At 43.5% G+C, this 16,863-nt stretch overlaps 3 protein-coding genes across 8 annotated transcripts, besides 1 other annotated feature; 1 reads left to right on the plus strand and 2 right to left on the minus strand.

The window, feature by feature from the left end:
• Positions 1 to 104: 104 nt before the first annotated feature.
• Positions 105 to 11,117, minus strand: Nak (Numb-associated kinase). 4 transcript variants are annotated; one of them, NM_057818.4, is made up of 8 exons: positions 10,626 to 11,117; positions 7,829 to 7,962; positions 7,632 to 7,765; positions 7,004 to 7,556; positions 6,366 to 6,937; positions 5,544 to 5,842; positions 5,258 to 5,488; positions 105 to 3,053 (listed from the first exon to the last, which is right to left on the minus strand). In NM_057818.4, exons 1-8 carry the CDS (start codon positions 10,786 to 10,788, stop codon positions 673 to 675), a joined length of 4,467 nt encoding a protein of 1,488 aa, NP_477166.2. In that variant the 5' UTR covers positions 10,789 to 11,117; the 3' UTR covers positions 105 to 672. The 4 variants fall into 4 exon arrangements, with proteins under 4 accessions (NP_477166.2, NP_477165.1, NP_001286075.1 ...); NM_057817.4 differs by having other exon boundaries at positions 273 to 3,053; NM_001299146.1 differs by lacking the exon at positions 105 to 3,053 and adding an exon at positions 3,300 to 5,164.
• Positions 11,118 to 11,400: 283 nt separating this feature from the next.
• Positions 11,401 to 14,377, plus strand: Tango6 (Transport and Golgi organization 6). The gene is made up of 3 exons (NM_136078.4): positions 11,401 to 11,532; positions 11,591 to 13,792; positions 13,853 to 14,377. The coding sequence occupies exons 1-3, from the start codon at positions 11,472 to 11,474 to the stop codon at positions 14,353 to 14,355; spliced, it is 2,766 nt and encodes a 921-aa protein (NP_609922.2). The 5' UTR covers positions 11,401 to 11,471; the 3' UTR covers positions 14,356 to 14,377.
• On the minus strand, positions 14,366 to 16,821 carry L2HGDH (L-2-hydroxyglutarate dehydrogenase). 3 transcript variants are annotated; one of them, NM_136079.3, is made up of 3 exons: positions 16,290 to 16,821; positions 14,975 to 15,832; positions 14,366 to 14,920 (listed from the first exon to the last, which is right to left on the minus strand). In NM_136079.3, the coding sequence occupies exons 1-3, from the start codon at positions 16,409 to 16,411 to the stop codon at positions 14,533 to 14,535; spliced, it is 1,368 nt and encodes a 455-aa protein (NP_609923.2). In that variant the 5' UTR covers positions 16,412 to 16,821; the 3' UTR covers positions 14,366 to 14,532. The 3 variants fall into 3 exon arrangements, with proteins under 3 accessions (NP_609923.2, NP_001286077.1, NP_001286076.1); NM_001299148.1 differs by having other exon boundaries at positions 16,290 to 16,746; NM_001299147.1 differs by having other exon boundaries at positions 16,290 to 16,561.
• Positions 15,956 to 16,072: a mobile genetic element.
• Positions 16,822 to 16,863: the final 42 nt, after the last annotated feature.

Here is a 16,863-nt window from a genome sequence, read left to right on the forward strand (position 1 = left end):
GATACAGTTGATGATATACAAATTTCATTCGCTTAGGAGAGGGCGGCAAGTTTGTTGCGTTTTCCCAAGGAAACCAAAGAAAACACTGAAGTAAATTATAAATACAATATGCATATTTTATATAGTCGAGATAATACATAATGCAAAACAATTGGTGTACTAACATAAACGCGTATGTTATTCGATACGGATAGAATAATTAATTCTTAAATACCTTGGTGTGTTAGTGAATGCAATTGGCTTAGGTGATAAATTGTTTTTTTTTTTTTTTTGGTTGTTATTGGGTGTGGGTGTATAATCACATAGTTTTGTATAAATATATAATTCATGAAATACTTCAAGCTGAAAAATGCCACAAAAATAAATGTAACTTTGGTAAACTTACGCACTGTATAAATTCTAAAACATGTTTCGCTTCTAAAACTAGTTTAAATTTTTGCACTAAATAACAGTTATAGGTATTGTTCTTGTTGTGTGTATAATATGTATGGGTACTAGCCACTTTTTAACATTGCTACACGCGAATAAATACTATATTCAAAAAATACAGATATTGGTTATTTTTGGAACCCCACATTAAAAACGGAACGGAGAAAAGCTTAAACGAAATGTCAACATAATTTGAAACACTCAGTCTCAGGTCTCCTTGATGGTCTCGCCCCACTGTCCACATTATGAGAACAAGTTGTTCCGTCGCTTGAGGGAGCCGAACTTCTTCTCCGCCTCGAGTAACATCTTTTCGTTTCTAACCACCTCGAAGGGAATGGTCCTGGACAGACGATCCATTTCCTGATCCGAGGGAAAGTCCTCAAAGCTCATGTTGCTGAAGCCGGTTTTGGCAGAATTTTGAATGGTGTTTGATTGGAAATTGCGGCCGCCTCCAGCACCTCGATTCTCATCCTGATCCTGTTCGTCGTCGTCATCATCGTGGGACTGGTACTGCAATCGCTGGTGCTTCTGCTTGCTGCCGGAACTAAGGGAACTGGTGGATCCAAGGGCAGCCGCGCTTACTTTTTTGTACGAATGCCCCTTTACCTTTTGGGTGAGCTTTCCCGGCAGAACCCTTACAGCCAGATTGGACTTCTCCTTCTTGGGTTTCGCAGGGGTAGGTATACCGATTCCGTCTGCCACCACATCGGCATCACGCAACACCACGGGTTCCTCCTCGTCGTCCGGTGTGAAATCTGAGCAGCGATCTTGGGAGATTTGCACATACGCATTATCGGCAATGGGCAGCAAAGGACGCAGATGGGTAACGACCGCTGGTATTGGAACTGGAACGGCTGGAACGGAAACAGGGGCAGGAACTGGAACTGGAAGAGGTGCCTGAACTGGAATCACAGCTGCTGGTGAGGATTGTGGCTGGTTAATGGAGCAGGAACTGGTGCTCATGCTGGAGAAAGACGGCACATTCACATAGACACTGCTGGTGCCACTCGACTTAGCAGTCTGGTTATTATTATTATTATTATAGTTCATCGGTGGCTCCGGCGTTTTGTTGATAATAATCGAGTGATTTATGGTCACCAGTTGTGGGGCAGACGAATTGACGGAAACAGATACAGGAACGGAGGCAGGAAGAGCAACAGATACGGAGGCGGGCACTTTGATCACATTGTTATTGTTGTTGTGGCTGGGAAATTGGTGGATCTGGTGGTGCTGTGGGTTCTGTTCGATTGTACGAATTACCTGTGGAAATGGTTCCAAGCCGAACAGGTCGCATTGATTAGTTTCCCCTGATTGCGTGTTCTGTGCGTTTTCCTGGAAGGGATTGAAAATTGGCTCATTGAACTCATCCAGCTGCGCAGAGTTCCCCACATTATTGGTTGGCGTGAGCTGCGCTGGAAAACTGGCAAAGTTGGTAGAAGGATCTCCGACAGCGGCGCTTTTAACTGGCGTTGAAGTCCACATCTCGGGTTCCGAAGGCTTGGGCTTAGCTTTGGGTTTAGTCTTTCGTTTCAAAGGAACTCCGACTGGTAATTTAAATGGAGCCAGGGCGAACACATCCTCCTCTGATTCCTGCACATCGGGATTTGTTGGCAGAATTGGAGCCACAGGAGATTCAGTGCTACTCTTGCTTTCTCCAGAACCATAATCCAATTCATCATCTAGCAGCAACGGACGATCGCCGAACTTGTGCAAGAGATCGCTCGAAGTGGGACTTAGTTCTTCAGACGGAGCACTTGGGTCGCCAGTGGCAGTCACAAGGGCACGGTCCTTCTTCCTCATCCGCACCTTCACCACCACCCGACTACGCACATCGTCTTCATGGGTGGTCACACTTTCACATTCTGCATGGTAGGCAGAGCTGCTACAGGTCTTCACTGACTCGCTTATTCCATCCATTTCTGTTGGCAGAGGACGACGTTGCTTGGCTTGTGTCTGGCGAGGATTCTCGTCAAACAGATCATCATCCTCTGCCCGCAGGTCACTGGCAGATCCGATCGAATCACCGTCGGATTCCGCCGCCTTGGCAGCTTCTTCAGCTTGTGCAGCTACCGCGGCAGCCATGAGATTTAGTTGTTGGGCCGCTTGATGGGCAGCTGTTGTGGGTTTCTTGGTCTTATCGCGAAGTTTCTTCACAATTGGCAGATGAGCTGTCTTGTCCACCTTGTGATAGGCAACCTGTTGGATTTTATGGATGGTTTCCGGCAAATTGCTTGTCACCATCTGCATTTGCCTAAAGATGCCCCCACCTCCTTCATCGCTGTCTTGTTGAAAGAACTCCGAAGCCTCGGAATCGGAGTCATCGGAAGTCGGCTGATCTTTGCTGCGCAGCTTCTCGTACTTGTTGCGATCTTCTACAGGTAGCTTAACATAACCAGAGACACCTTCTCCAGCTCCTCCAACAGCGCCTGGAATTCCACATTCTGAGTCTGTTTTGAGTTTACTGATAAGCGAGGTCTTCTCTTCGCTGGAAACCTCCAGGGTGGGGGAGAGCATCCACTTGGATGAGTTGGAAGAGGTGGCGGTGTTTGCTCCTCCCGCTACCAAGCCGATAGGCGTGGCCACTCCGCCTCCTGTTCCACCAGATGAAACGCCGATGAATTTCGCTGTGGACGAGAGCGAAGGACTTTTATGCAGTAAGGTAATGAGATTACGGGTTTACGGGTTAGCGGCAGTTTGTTCTACAACTAATTATGGATGATAAATGTGAGAACACGTGGTTGTTATCCCCTGGAATGTAATATGTTACCAAGTGATTTATGAATGCTTTATGCTCAACGTGACGTATACGTAATAGTTTGGTTAGTTGAATGACGAAGGCGACGATAGAAGCTGGAATACGTTAAAATCTTGATCCAACAATTAATTTGGGAAATTATGTGTTGATTTGGTGGCATGCACAACTTTCATCTTACATTTTGTTGTTTAATTGGGCAAATGCCAATTCTAGAGTTTATAACTTCAAATGTTTTGCTGTGCATGCCAAATCAATGACTTATCATAGTGCAGCCCATAAATTTAGTTAGCTCGATTTACATTTTGTGAATGTTCAGTTTTTGAAACATAATATAGAGTTTATTGCAGTTTTGCTTCAGTTTTGGTTTAAATCTCATACAATTCTCGTGGCTGAGCTTAAGCTAACGCCCCTTTTTTAATTGGTTTGTATAAATATATAGTGCTTTATGTATATATAGATATAATCTGTATTTGCTGTCATCTGATAATCTGGTTGTATGTATGTGTCTTGGTTACCTGACTTTTGTTGCTTTCATTGCGCTTATCGGTTGCTCATTTTGAGTAAATCTAGTTACTAAGTGTTAGCTCTTTGGTTTAACGCTTAAAGGGGTTTTCTCCCATTGGCTTAATTATTTACAGTATTAACAAGAGTAGTAATTAAAGCTAATTGAACATTTCAATTGGTGTGTCTGTGTGTAGAGAACAAAAGTGATCAATTTGGACAATTCGGAAAACATTATTGGACTATCTCGAGCTTGATCGTACATATGTATATTGTCTTGCGTTGATTGGACTCTCTCGTAGTGATAATTAACAATTGTTTGGATTACTTTTGTTTGTTTGTCTGCTGCCAAATCCGAAGAGATTGGAGTTTTATGCGAACTTCATCGAAAGCAGAATTGAAAAACGATCAGAGGGTACAAAATTTTAATAGTTTGCTGTCGTGTTTAGCTTTAATCAGATCTACAGATCCATAATAATAATAATCTTTTTAGCATTAATTTTTAGAATTGCACGTTTAACACATGTATGTATAGTATGTAATAACTCTGATATGCAAATTATTGCCAAAGAATTAAATTGCTTCACACTCTACGCCAACAACATGAATAAATAGTTCTAGTTCTTCTCTTAGATAGCTTAATTTACAATTACACACAGAGTAGATACATTCACTAATAAGCCAATGAATTGTACAATACAAATAATTGAAATTTGTTCTTTTGATTGGTTAGTTTTTGAACCACAACCGCTAATTTATTACCATTAAGAACTAAATTAACTTAATACCTAGATATAATATATTCAAATATATGATTTATTAGTTTTGGGTTGGTTTTCTGATAATTTGTATCAAGCACAGTACCAGCACCAAGTATTACTTTTTTAGAAGCGCGCAGATTGATGATGGTTACGGAAATGGAGGGACGGGAAAAAAGTTATTTCTTTTCGAAATAAACAAAAGTTAATAACGGAATTTGAATATTTACCAAAAAAAAATAAAACTTTTCATGACGAAATATAATTTTATGGGGGTATAATTTTTGGAAAACATAAGATTGGTGGTATTTTTCACCAAATAGGTTTAAGGATTTACAGCTCACTTTGAAGAAAACATATTAATCACCGAATAAACTCATATGACAAAAGATAAGAAGGTTCGTCGAGATATTTTTGGTTGGTTAGTAGGTGCATGGGGTATTTACAAATTGATTGATTGCACTTAAGTAGTATTCGCGGGTCATTCCCCATCTATATGGCACGCTAAATTTTTCGATCGAGCAGCGATCGGCTAGTATACGGTTAATTTATTGCTGGAGCTGATCGAATCTTACGGCGGCTGCCGATGTGGTCTGGAAGCGGCTCCTTGGATGGAGGATATCGAGGAGATCGCCTTGGCGGCACTTTGCTGAGTTGAGCATAGCGTTACTAGGAAGTTTTTAGACTACGTCTACGTCTACGTTCAAATCACTTTCACTTTCTGGATTGAGATTGAGAGCGAACAAAAGCGACAATCGGAAAACTAAACGTATTCTGGCATTGCAAACAGTTAAGGTAGAATTTCATGCTTTACCTCCGGTTTTGCGCAGCGAGCTCGCCTTCTCGCGCAGTCCGGGTGGCAAACTGAATGGCGCCGATCCGAATGGATCCTCGGAGACCTGCGACGGGTAAGGAGACACAGCGGCAGCAATCGGCGGAGGAGGCACTGCACCAGGAGCAGCTGTAACAGGAGCCACAACCGCAGAGGGAATCTGCTCCGTTGGTGTTAGCGTGGAAGTTGTGGATGCCGATTTTGCTGTGATGCCTGAAAGCATTAAAGAAGTTAATATTGCGGCAAAACGCTCTCTTCCAAAACGTACTTCCTTGACTGCCTCTCTGTCGTATCTTGTCGAACTCCGCCTCAAAGATGTGATCCTCAGTCATCTGGCTGAAAGGCTGCTCCTCTTCGAACGGATTCCAGGCTTCAACTCGCTTTTCCACCGCCGTTTGTCCTGGTTTCATTAATTCGCTAATGGATACCGCGGCTGAGTTTGCCGTTGAAGATGCATATATCCCGGGATTCGAGGCAGCACTAGCCAAAGTCTGCTGACCGTCGCCCATGGCAGCCAAGTTATTGTTAAACGGAGCCAGAAACTGACTTGTCTCATTGGCAAAAGTTCTGGAGCGCAACAAAACAAATGAATGATTAGATGATCAGCGAGTGATGGAAGAAAATTAATAATAAGGAAAAAGAGCAAGCAAAGCAGGAAAAGTAAGTACGGGAATGCAAGAGATCTTAAGGCTACAATGAATCTATTGACTCTGTGGCTCATCGGCCTCATCCTGGTCACTTGTAGCTCTTAAGGATCGGGAATTCACAGAAAGAGACAAGCAGAGAGTGAGTAAAAGAGCAAGAGAAGAGCAGAACACAGAACACATACAGATCGTGCAGGACCAACGCATTTGGAAATGTCTAACATCAAGAATATTTAAATATTTATGAAACCATATATCTTAATTTTCAGGCTGAAACCTTTGGGGGAAAGCAATTATATTGATTCTGGCCGAGTAAACTTTAAAAACGATAACAAGACACAACTTTTGTGCTTAAACAGGTAACTAAGATAGGAATTAAAATTTGTAGAATCAAAATGTGTATTCTTGATTTTAGATTAGCTTCTGTTTTCTTGTATGCAACTTACTTATTGAAGGCCGAGGTGTCGCTTACGTTACGCCTATGACCACCTCCTCCGCTTGGCTTGGGCGGTGTCAACATGCTCTTGGTGGGCGTGCCTGCAATGACGTTTAAGTCCTGAGGCACTTCCTCCTTGTTAGGTTCTTCTGCTGCTGGTAGAAATTCAGTAGGAATTACTGCTGCAGCTGGCTCATTGAATGGATCTGGATAGCCACTTGACTCGAAGAGTTTACTGGCAGCAGGAGCTGCCGGAGTAACAGCTTGAGGAGGTGGAGGAACAGCAGGTGGCATAGCTGGGAAGTTGGCCTGGAACTGCTCGACCACAGGTTGAGGTTGGGGTTGTGGAGAAGTGATATTCTGTCTTGGCGAGGGACTGGGAGGCAAACCGAGACCCAATGGATTTCCTCCATGTACCGATGAGGAACCCTTAGGACGAGACCGAGGAGCTACACTGGTTCCCGCCTCCACAACTGACACATTCTGAGCCTTCGCCGCCTTGGAGGCCGCTGCACTGATCCTCTTGGCTTCCGATTCAAACGGAGGCACTACCAGTAGGTCGAAGTTTGGAATGGGAGTTTTCTGATTAAAAATAAGCAAACAGATTATCATACAGGAATCTGAACACAAACATTATGCATCACTCACATGGAGATTCTGAACGGGATTATCCTTGCCCGCCAGTCGAAAGGCCACCTCGCAAACTTGCCAAATGTTTGGTCGCTTCTCCATATCGGGTTCCAACATATATTTAATCAGTTGGTGCATGCCCTTCGAGTACTTTGAGGAGTCTGGAATGGAAAACTGTCCATTCTGGATAGCCAAAGTGCTCTCCCCAAATGGCAAGGAAAAGAAGCACAGCTTATAGAGCATGCAACCCAGTGCCCAGATGTCCGCCTTTGTGGTTATGCTCTTGCCCCCGTACAGGTCGATCATCTCGGGAGCCCGATAAGATAGAGTGGTGTACTTTTGGATCTCTTCCTGCACCACGGTGACTCCGTGCTGTTGAGGATTTAACGTCTTGGCCGTTGCCGATCCGAAGTCGCAGAGTACGAAGTTGCCCGCGTCCGTTTGCAGAATGTTCTCCACCTTAAGATCCCGATGGATAATCGGAGTCTGACAATAGTGCAATCGAGAGACAGCCTCGGCAATATCACAGAAGATGTTGAGCACCTCTGGCTCCGTGAAGCCAACGTGCAATCTGTGGCGAATTTCATTGGATTACATTCGAATTCCGCAATCAAATGGACTACATTTTTAGATTCACTTCGTTTACCTCGCATTCATCATGGCCAGCATGTGATGCTTGCAATAGGGCATCAGGAGTAGCACCTCGCACACCCCGTTTCCCGTGGGCGTGATGCTGGAGTCCACATAACCAATGATGTTTTTGTGCCCACTCAGGTTGCTCTGGGGGAGTGAAAGTGATTGCCCTATTAGATTAGGTTTGTTTGTCCCGATTTATTTACTCACCGCAATCTGTATCTCCCGCTTGGCTACGTTCAGATCGTGCTCATTGTTGACGTACATGCGCTTCAGGGCGTACTTGGTCGCCGAGGAACTGCCTCCGCCGTTGCCCCTTGCCAAAAAGACCATGGCGAAACCACCTGCGTGAGTTTTGAAGAGATGGGGAAGAGAAAAACAGAGCATTAGAGCATGGGGTAAGTTGACGGGCTAGACATCCATAACAGCTGTCAGCTGTAAACAACATAGCATATTTGAATGGGGGAGGAAACTGCGAGTAAGCTAAACCCGATGAATACCCTGTTATTGTATATTCATAATACATATATACGAATATTTTATTTTATATGGCAGGAAGTAGCTAATTAATAAACTAATTTGTTTATTAAAAGGAAATATGTGTCACATTTTTATAGCACACGTATCTTTGGCCATTCCTTCCCACATAATTTATGCCATATATCTACGTGATAATAATGGAATTTCTTTACTATAAACATTTCACGTTCACAAATATCCCCCCGTGGTGTTAAAATAGTAGAGGGTACCCGAATTCGAGTGATAGCAGTTACTGTCTGGCCATGGAACGATTTACACATGTTTTGCCTAACAGGCCATTTGCATGAGGTTTATTTCAGTTTATTGCAAATAGAATTTCAAGTAGAATGCCCCCACATTTCAGCCCTCTCCACCTGTCGCTTTACGCCACTTCAAAATGTACGATAAAAAGGCAACGCAATATAAACTAAACTATTGAAGGTCACGTACAGAAATAACAACAATAACATGCGACAATAACAATACTCAGCGGGGGAAGGCGGTGGGGCGGCAAAATAAAAAGATAGGAACAGTGGTCACTAAGAAAAAAACATAAAAATATATATTAGATATAAAATGAAATGATATTAGAAAAAAAAATGATCTCAATACATTAGATGCATAGACGATGCAACGATTAGGAGAATGTTTTAATATTGAAAATATTTATGGAACATTTGCTGTAAATGCACACACCATTTCTCCCTGTGTAGGCGATAGAGAGAAGTGAATAGCGGACCAGCAAATGTAACCATTTTTGCTCGACTTTGTGAAATTATGGCGTCAAATGTTAATCAATGCTGAAGGTTGCAACAGCAACAAATCAACATTGGCAAAAAGTACAGCAACAACATCCAGTAATAATAGTATGAAAAGCAACAATAACAATGCACAATTGTAGCGATGCGAGAAAACGCGAGAAGGCAATTCGAAACGCAAACGAGGGTAGAAAATACGTCTGAAGGGGCGTCAACTGCAAGGTGGGCAGTAAGCGGTTAAGGGTGGGGGCTGAGGGGTTAAGGCGGGAAAGCTTCATTCGTTAACCGTTTGTCGCTTAGTCATTTGTAATTGTTGTTGGCTGCTCAAAAATCGAATCAAAGAAAGCAGGTAAATATTGAAGGTGATTAAGCACAGTGTTACTTTGGAAGTATCCAGCATATCGAGCAGTTTAAACTTGGCTATACGCGCATTTTATTCATTGAGCATCTGCAAAAGACTCTATTTATTTTTTCTCTTTCTTAAATGAAATACCAATAGTTACGTTACTGGATTAAATGAATTAATAAATAATATATAATTTAGTTTATAATTTGTTATACTAATTCAATAACTTTAACCAAATAACCGTGTTCGTCAAACGCTCCGCCTTTTTAATTACAGGGTATGCCCGACAACAGCTGACTAATTGCCAGCGGCGCCAGCGCAGCGCAAAACAAAATTACGAATCGAGTCCGCTTGCCAAAAGTATAAAAAGTAAAAAACACTACGTAATGGCTAAAGGAAAGGTGGCGAATGGCTGGCCAGGCGGTGGGTGAGCAATCGTTAGATGATCAAATGTTGGGCGGAGGGTACTGGTGCCAGGCCAACAAGGAGGCACTTGCACTGCAGGATGATGTGGAGTGGAGCACTCCGCATTTCAAGGACAAGGACACAGCACAGGCGATTTCCTTAGGGGCGAACTTTGCCATTTAGCTCGGCGAAAGGTGAAAAACGGAAGACTGTCGGAGACAGTCGGCTGATGAGTGTTGGTCTTGCCGCTTCATTGGCTAAATTAACATAATTGATTCAATTGATTTGTGGCCATGTGTAGTGGCTACGGGAATTCAATGGGTATTCCATGGAAAAACCAACCAGAACCGTAACTGTGTTTGTACAGTCGGGTTTCTCTAACGCGGACACCCATTTGTCACAATAGAAATGCTGGCATTTCTGGTTTTGGCAAAAATAAACTCTTTAAAGACTGACATAAATTTGGACGAAATATCTGCACGCCATTAGAGAGCCGAGTTATGGACATAAATATGTAGTTCTATGCCAAGGGCAAAATTGCAGTTCAATTAGTTGGAATTTAGGTTACAAACCAGTATTTAGTATTCATAATTAATGAAATAATTTAAAATGTTTTACAGTTTTATTAAAAGATAATATATCAAAGTCAGATTTTAGCTGTTTTGAGTTTAACATCTTATACAGAAATTATTGGGAGTAATTTATTTGGATTTAATCGGAAATGCGACAAGTGGTGTCCCCAATTATGGAGGATACGCAGCTGATTTTTATGCTCTCTAGCGCTTTGAGTACGCCCCACATTTGGGAGTTCTCGCGCTGAAGGGGTTTATCTAATCTGTGACGAGGGGCGAGACCGAAAAGCGGACGGCAGGCTACTGCCCACCTGTAAATCAGGCAGGTGATAAGCATAATCGCGGGCGACGTGTTGTAGGTAGGGGAATGGGAGCACATATATAAGAGTGTATATATAGTCGTCTACCTTCTGCCAGGACATCCTCCACGGTGACCGTGACGCGTCCCACTGTGAAGACCTTGCCCACGAAGCTGTTCTTCTCGTTCGAGGACGACGAGCTGCTGCTGTTGGGCGGATTCTCCAGTCGAGAGTTCTCATTGCGCTCGAACTTAGACAGGATTTTCTTCATTTTCCCCCGATTTTCACTAGAAAATGTTTACTGCCCCAGCAGCACAACACACACACACACACTCGCGAGCACACACGCACACTAGCTAACACGGTCTTAATTGCCTGCGCGTAGGTGTTTTTGGCAATTTTTAATTTTGCGAGGGCGGCTGACGGTGGGCGGGGCGTCGGTGCCGCTGGCCAATTAATCCACTTTCGAGTCGTATCGGCTAGCTGAATAAAGCTATTCTGCGCACTTTGTGTTTTTGCATGCACACACACAATGCAGTGGAAAAAGAAAGTTGTTCGATTTTCCTGCTGCTCTCGAGTTGTTGGGCCAGTGTGACCAGGGCGCTTTGCTGCAGTCAGATGCGCAACCCGCGGCTGGTGCAGCCGCCTATCGATATATAGATAAGTTGGTTGCAATCTCGAAATTCTGAAAACAAGGAAATCCCCGTTTACAAAATAGGTTTTATGATAACAATTTTTTGTAATTTGATCCAATTTAAAAAGATAATATGGTTCTACTTTCAATAAAACATATAGCTACAGTTGCATTAAACTATCGCGCAGTTTTAATTAGCTATGCTGCCAACATCGTGTTTCCCTTATCAATATGTTATCGATTGTGCTGGTGCAATTGTAAACAAGCATCTCTAGCAAATGGTCGCTAAATTCGCAAAATTGTAGTTTGCTGGGATAACAATGATAAATACGGCCAAGTACTTTGCTCTTCTAGAGAGTTTAAGGTTTAGTAAAGCTCTAGGTAAATTGGTTAACATCATATAATAATTGTAGTATCCCTAATACTAATATTTCGACAGCAAATACGGCGAATAACTCAGGGACTGCCGAAGCCTTGGAAATCAACCTGCGAATTTTGGAAAAATATGCTAAACTCGAGATTGGTCAGCAATTGCATGAGCTGTGCCTGGAATATCAGTTAACAGACGATCACGAATCTAGTATTGATCCCGATTCGGATCGTACTATATGCTATATAATAAGATTGCAACATGTGCTACATTCGATCATGAGGAACATTAATTTCCACAGCGACGCCAAGGAGGATCTTATTTCGGTAGCGCACCTGAAATTGTGTATCCAGGCTTCCCAAGAATTATCATATTACTCGCTTCGATGCCAGCTACATGAGGATTTCTACAAGTCGCCCATCTTTTGTGAGGCTCAGGGGAAAATCAAAGCTAACTTTTCATTGATGCTTCTAAGCATTCAGTTCTTTATTAATCTACTGCATATTCGACAATACCACATAGCCAACTCGATGGAGCTGGTGCAAAGGGATCTACTGGCGGCCATTGTGAGTCTACGTGTGCAGCAAGACTCTCCACTGCTGGATAAGGCTATAGCCTACCTCTGGCAATATGAATCCAAAGCAGATTTCTTTCGCAACATCTTGCTTTTTAAAGCTACGACTCTCTGCCCAACTCTGGCCCAATTATTGCACCGTCAACTCTTAGGAAAGCTTCACTTACCCCAAGGATTTGCTAGTCTTGTTGAGGCCCTGCATCAAAATCCCAATGTGAATTCTTCCAGAAATGCGGAAATTGTGGCTAGTATTGTGGCCAGAAAAGGATTTTCTCAGTTAGCGCAAGAGAAGATGGTTCTCCAGGTGCTAGAATATTGTAAGTTCTATCTGCAGAATGCGGACAAAATGTGCGCCGGTGTCCTATCGCTCAGAAGACTTTACGATTTAAGTGATACAAATCAAAAGCTGATAAAAGAAATATTATTCAAACACTGGGAAACGCTTTGTAACCCAGAAGACATTATTAATGGCCTTATCTTAATGGATCACCAGGAACTGTGCAATCGCATTCTCTTATGGCAGCATCTCTTTTGTTCTTCAACCGTAGCTTGCTTACCCAGTAATCTACTCGTTCCCTACCTTCCTTTGCTGCTCCAACTCTACGATGGCCTTCCAATGGAATTACCGGCGTCATCGCAGATTTCTGCCATTATTTTGCGTTGTCTGGACAACAGAGAAATGAAAAACGAATTACCTGCGATACTCCAGAAGCTGTTTAAATGGGAAATTGAGAAGGAACCTCCTTGGAAGTGTTTAAACCCACGCATTATAATCCTGCCTTCCATGAACACAACTCAAATTCAGGTTAAAGTAGCTCACAAAGATCATCTAGCAGATCACGATATGGGCAGAATATTGCCCGGTCTACTCACATCAAGCTCTCATCATTCCCTCACCTGCAAAGTTTTCCTCTCTCTTCTGGGCTTCATAGCTAAACAGATAAATGATAAATCTTCAGCCAGCGTAGATTTTATTTCATCAGAAGCAGAGCTCAAAGACTTTCTGCACTCCAAATATCAACTGAAGCTAGATTTGCTCATTGCTTTAAACCAAATGGTAGCCCACCAACCATTAAGAGCTCAGCTATCACAACATACCAAGGAGCTTCTACATATACTAAAAGACTTGCTTGTCCACCGATCTAGAGAGCAAGATACCACGGATCAGATCCTACTTCTCGTTCTAAACCTCTTGCAGGAAATTCTTGAGGGCAGTGAGAATATTCAACTTTCAGAGGCCTGTAAGGAACTGAAAGAACAATTGCACCTGTTGGGTACTCGATCTTCCAACCCTCTTATCCAGCAATCTGTAAAATCATTGCTTACAATAATTCACGGCGCATGGCGACCAAGTGAGGCTGTTAAAATACAACCTTTTCAAAGAGCTCGGTCCTTGATAGAGGAAAAACAATCCCACATGCAAGTGTATGGAATTCAGATGATGATTGATTTGCTGAAAAAAAGAGATCCTGCTACCTTAGCGCAGGGTCAACTTATCATAGCGTTAGCCCTGACCACTCTCAAGGATAAGGAATCCTACACCTTCTTAAATTGTGTTCGGCTCTTTGTGTCGCTTGTTCATGTGATGGAGTCCGATGTGCTGGACAAATTGAGTGATGAGTACCTATCAGAGACGGCTCACTTAGACTACCGCCTCGTAGTGGGTGAAGCTATTCTGAAAGTCGCTCAGGAGTTGGGTAAGCAATGTTCTACACAGCTAAGAATAACTCCTAAACTTTCATACTAATCCCATCCAGGTCCTCTTTGCTTTCGATACAAGGCTGTTCTTCTCAACTGCTTCATGTACGGCTCCCGGTCTCCTGTTCACGAATTCCGGATGTCAGCCTTTGCCAATCTTGCCCAGCTTTGTCGCCTTTTGGCCTTTCAAGTGCAGAACTTCTTCCACGAGTTACTCCAACTTGTTAATAGCGAATTAACCACCGGAGGATATGTTCCCTCTAAGCGTGCAGCAGTCCTGGTCTTAGCTGAACTATTAAACGGCATGGAGAACCTTCTGGATTACCAGGAAATGTTACTCCCCATTTATCGCCTTTTAAAAGCGATTGAAGCGGATGAATCCTGTGATCCTCAAATGCGTCAGCATGCTGCAAACGGTCTGAAAATTTTAAACAAAAAGTGCACAAAACTGATACAATCTGCCTTGGAGGAGAAATCATTACAGAAGCAGATTAAGGTGTTGGGCATTAAGGACGATGATTCACCTCAAAGAAGAAACCGACATATACTGGAACTGAATTAAAGGCTATCTTAGAAACCTACACAAGTTTTAATTTTGTTTTATACACAATAGATCAATATTACAGTTTCGAAAAGAAATGCGATAGTGGCGAATCAGTACAGACATTACTGACATAAAGGCAGAACAGAAAATAGGACTTAGTTTTGGACTTTGGTTACATTATTTGGGATAGAGGCATCACTTGCCGATAGAGAACTCATTCTCGATCTTGTCTGCGATCATCTTGGCAATGGCCAAGCTACTAGTAGCGCCCGGCGATGGGGCGTTTCTGCAGTGAAGCACTCGCTTGGCTAGCGCTCCCGATCCTTGTCCGCGATCGAAAACAAAATCGTCCACCAGATTGCCATCCAGATCCATTGCTTGGGCACGTACTCCAGCGGGACCACGCTGGATATCGTACTCCGTAATATCCGGGATGTACTTCTGCAACGCCTTGATCTGCAGGTTAATGAACCACGATTTGGACATCTCGCTGAGTCCGAAACCGATGTACTTGCTCGCCATCTTTACGAAGCCCGGATAGCGCAGGGCGTCGAAAAGCTCGAAAAGATTAATGTCACCCCAGCTGGAAGAAGTGAAGTGTCAGACAAGTTTAAATATGAGCTCTAAGAAGACTTACGTGTAACCTTCGCGTTTCAGAGCCAGAACGGCATTTGGTCCCAGCCAGATAGATCCGTCCATTCGCGGCGTAAAGTGAACTCCCAGGAAGGGGAAACGTGGATCCGGCACCGGATAAATATTACCCTTGACCATATGCTGTTTTTCCTTGGTCAGCAGCAGATACTCTCCACGGAAAGGCACGATGCGGGGGTCTCTGGGGCATCCAGTCTTCTCAGCCAGCAGGTCGGATTGCAAACCGCCACAGGTTAATACGTTCTTGGTACGAACCGTTTGACCGGGCTTAGCGCCATGGATGGTCACTGGGTAGTCGGTGCCCTCCTTGGTCTCGGTAAACTTGCTGACATTGAAGTCCAGGTAGATATCACCACCGCACTGTTTGAAATCCTGACCATAATGCTCGGTAACCAATCCCCAGTCAACGATACCAGTGTGCGGACTGTGGAGCGCCATCACTCCCTGGCAGTAGGGTTCGATCTCCTGAATCTCGCTGCCTTCGATCATTCGCAGATCCGGTACGTTGTTGGCAATGCCACGCTTCTCCAAATCCTTCAGCAGCTTCACTTCTTTCTCATCCGTGGCCACAATTAGCTTCCCGGTTTTCTTGTACGGGATCTTTTTTTCATCCAGATAAGCGTAGGCCAAATGCATGCCCTCCACGCAAAGGCGGGCTTTCAGGGTTCCAGGCTTATAGTAGATGCCAGCATGGATGACGCCGGAGTTGTGGCCGCTCTGGTGCTTTGCCAGCTTGCACTCCTTCTCCAGGACAGCCACTTTGAGGGATGGATGGCGCAGGACAATCTCCCGGGCAGATGCGGCGCCGACGATGCCACCACCAACGACAACCAGATCATAATCTCTGAGGGAATACAAAACATATCAGCTAACAGCCTCAAAAATTAAATAAACTTAAGACTTCTAAAGTTTTTAAAAGTTAGAAAGATGTTTGTATATCCGTTAGAGTAAAGAGTGTGCGGGCACGTTTTTGATTAGGATCATCAGTCAAGTCGATCTAGCCATATCAATATGTTCATCGACTGTCAGACCGCAAGAACGTCGAGATCTTGGGAACTAATAAGTAAGATAAAGGCTGCAGATTGCAGTGAAAAGACTATGCTATGCAATTAAGAATACAAAAGTAAATAGAATATACATTGCTTAACTAAACATGATTTTAAAAGCGCATTCTAAATGAAAAGAAGCTTACTTAGCTCATTTGGAACACCTAAATGATATTCTGCAAACAGTGAAAAGATTCTTAGGATCGGAACACCCCCGAAAATGAGAGAACCCTATCGTAATCTCAAGAGACTTACCCGCAGCTCGACGAGCTGTGCTGCGATCTTTTGTGGGTCGCTGTGGATTCGTTGGGCGCGGCCACGCCCACATTGAGTAGGCTACGCCGAAGTCCCTGTACCAGCAGTCGCACCTGAGCCATTTCTCTTTCTTTTATGCTTTCACCACCCGCGCACGCACGTAGAATTTAGATTATTTACCAACCCGAAAAGAAAGACCTTGCTTGACCTTGCCTTCTCCTCCGCCAACTTGTGCGTACAGCGCGCTTTCGAGCGAATCGACAGACTGAAGCCCGTGGAAGTTTTCCGTGGGGCGAGAGAAAATAAATATGCTCACGGGCCGAGCATCTGGGCGATTTGTGGGGCCGAGGGGCGATCATAAACGCGCTAATTGATAAGTGTGACGGATTATTTTTGAAAGGGGGTGGTTGGGTAAGGACGTGTGTGTCAGCTGTTCGGTTTGTTGATAAGATTTAATGTGCCCAGCTGCCATTTTGCAAATTTTCTGTAATCTAACAATATTAAAATTTTTATTTCATTTTAAATATTTCAGGTTATACGATCATGCTGATTACTCGACTAAAAAGTATTTACA

The sequence above is a fragment of the Drosophila melanogaster genome, chromosome 2L, assembly GCF_000001215.4.
Source record: "Drosophila melanogaster chromosome 2L".
Taxonomy (NCBI): Eukaryota; Metazoa; Arthropoda; class Insecta; order Diptera; family Drosophilidae; genus Drosophila; species Drosophila melanogaster.

Excerpts from the sequence above, each read along its gene's own strand:
- Nak (NM_057818.4), bottom strand. The coding sequence starts at position 10,788 with ATGAAGAAAATCCTGTCTAAGTTCGAGCGCAATGAGAACTCTCGACTG. Across the intron at positions 7,766-7,828 it reads AGCGGGAGATACAGATTGCG|AGCAACCTGAGTGGGCACAA; the intron begins GTGAGTAAATAA and ends TCACTCCCCCAG. Across the intron at positions 3,054-5,257 it reads CTCGCTGCGCAAAACCGGAG|CGAAATTCATCGGCGTTTCA; the intron begins GTAAAGCATGAA and ends TCTCGTCCACAG.
- Tango6 (NM_136078.4), top strand. The coding sequence starts at position 11,472 with ATGATAAATACGGCCAAGTACTTTGCTCTTCTAGAGAGTTTAAGGTTT. Across the intron at positions 11,533-11,590 it reads AAGGTTTAGTAAAGCTCTAG|CAAATACGGCGAATAACTCA; the intron begins GTAAATTGGTTA and ends ATATTTCGACAG. Across the intron at positions 13,793-13,852 it reads GAAAGTCGCTCAGGAGTTGG|GTCCTCTTTGCTTTCGATAC; the intron begins GTAAGCAATGTT and ends AATCCCATCCAG.
- L2HGDH (NM_136079.3), bottom strand. The coding sequence starts at position 16,411 with ATGGCTCAGGTGCGACTGCTGGTACAGGGACTTCGGCGTAGCCTACTC. Across the intron at positions 15,833-16,289 it reads CACAGCTCGTCGAGCTGCGG|AGATTATGATCTGGTTGTCG; the intron begins GTAAGTCTCTTG and ends GTATTCCCTCAG. Across the intron at positions 14,921-14,974 it reads CTGAAACGCGAAGGTTACAC|CTGGGGTGACATTAATCTTT; the intron begins GTAAGTCTTCTT and ends CACTTCTTCCAG.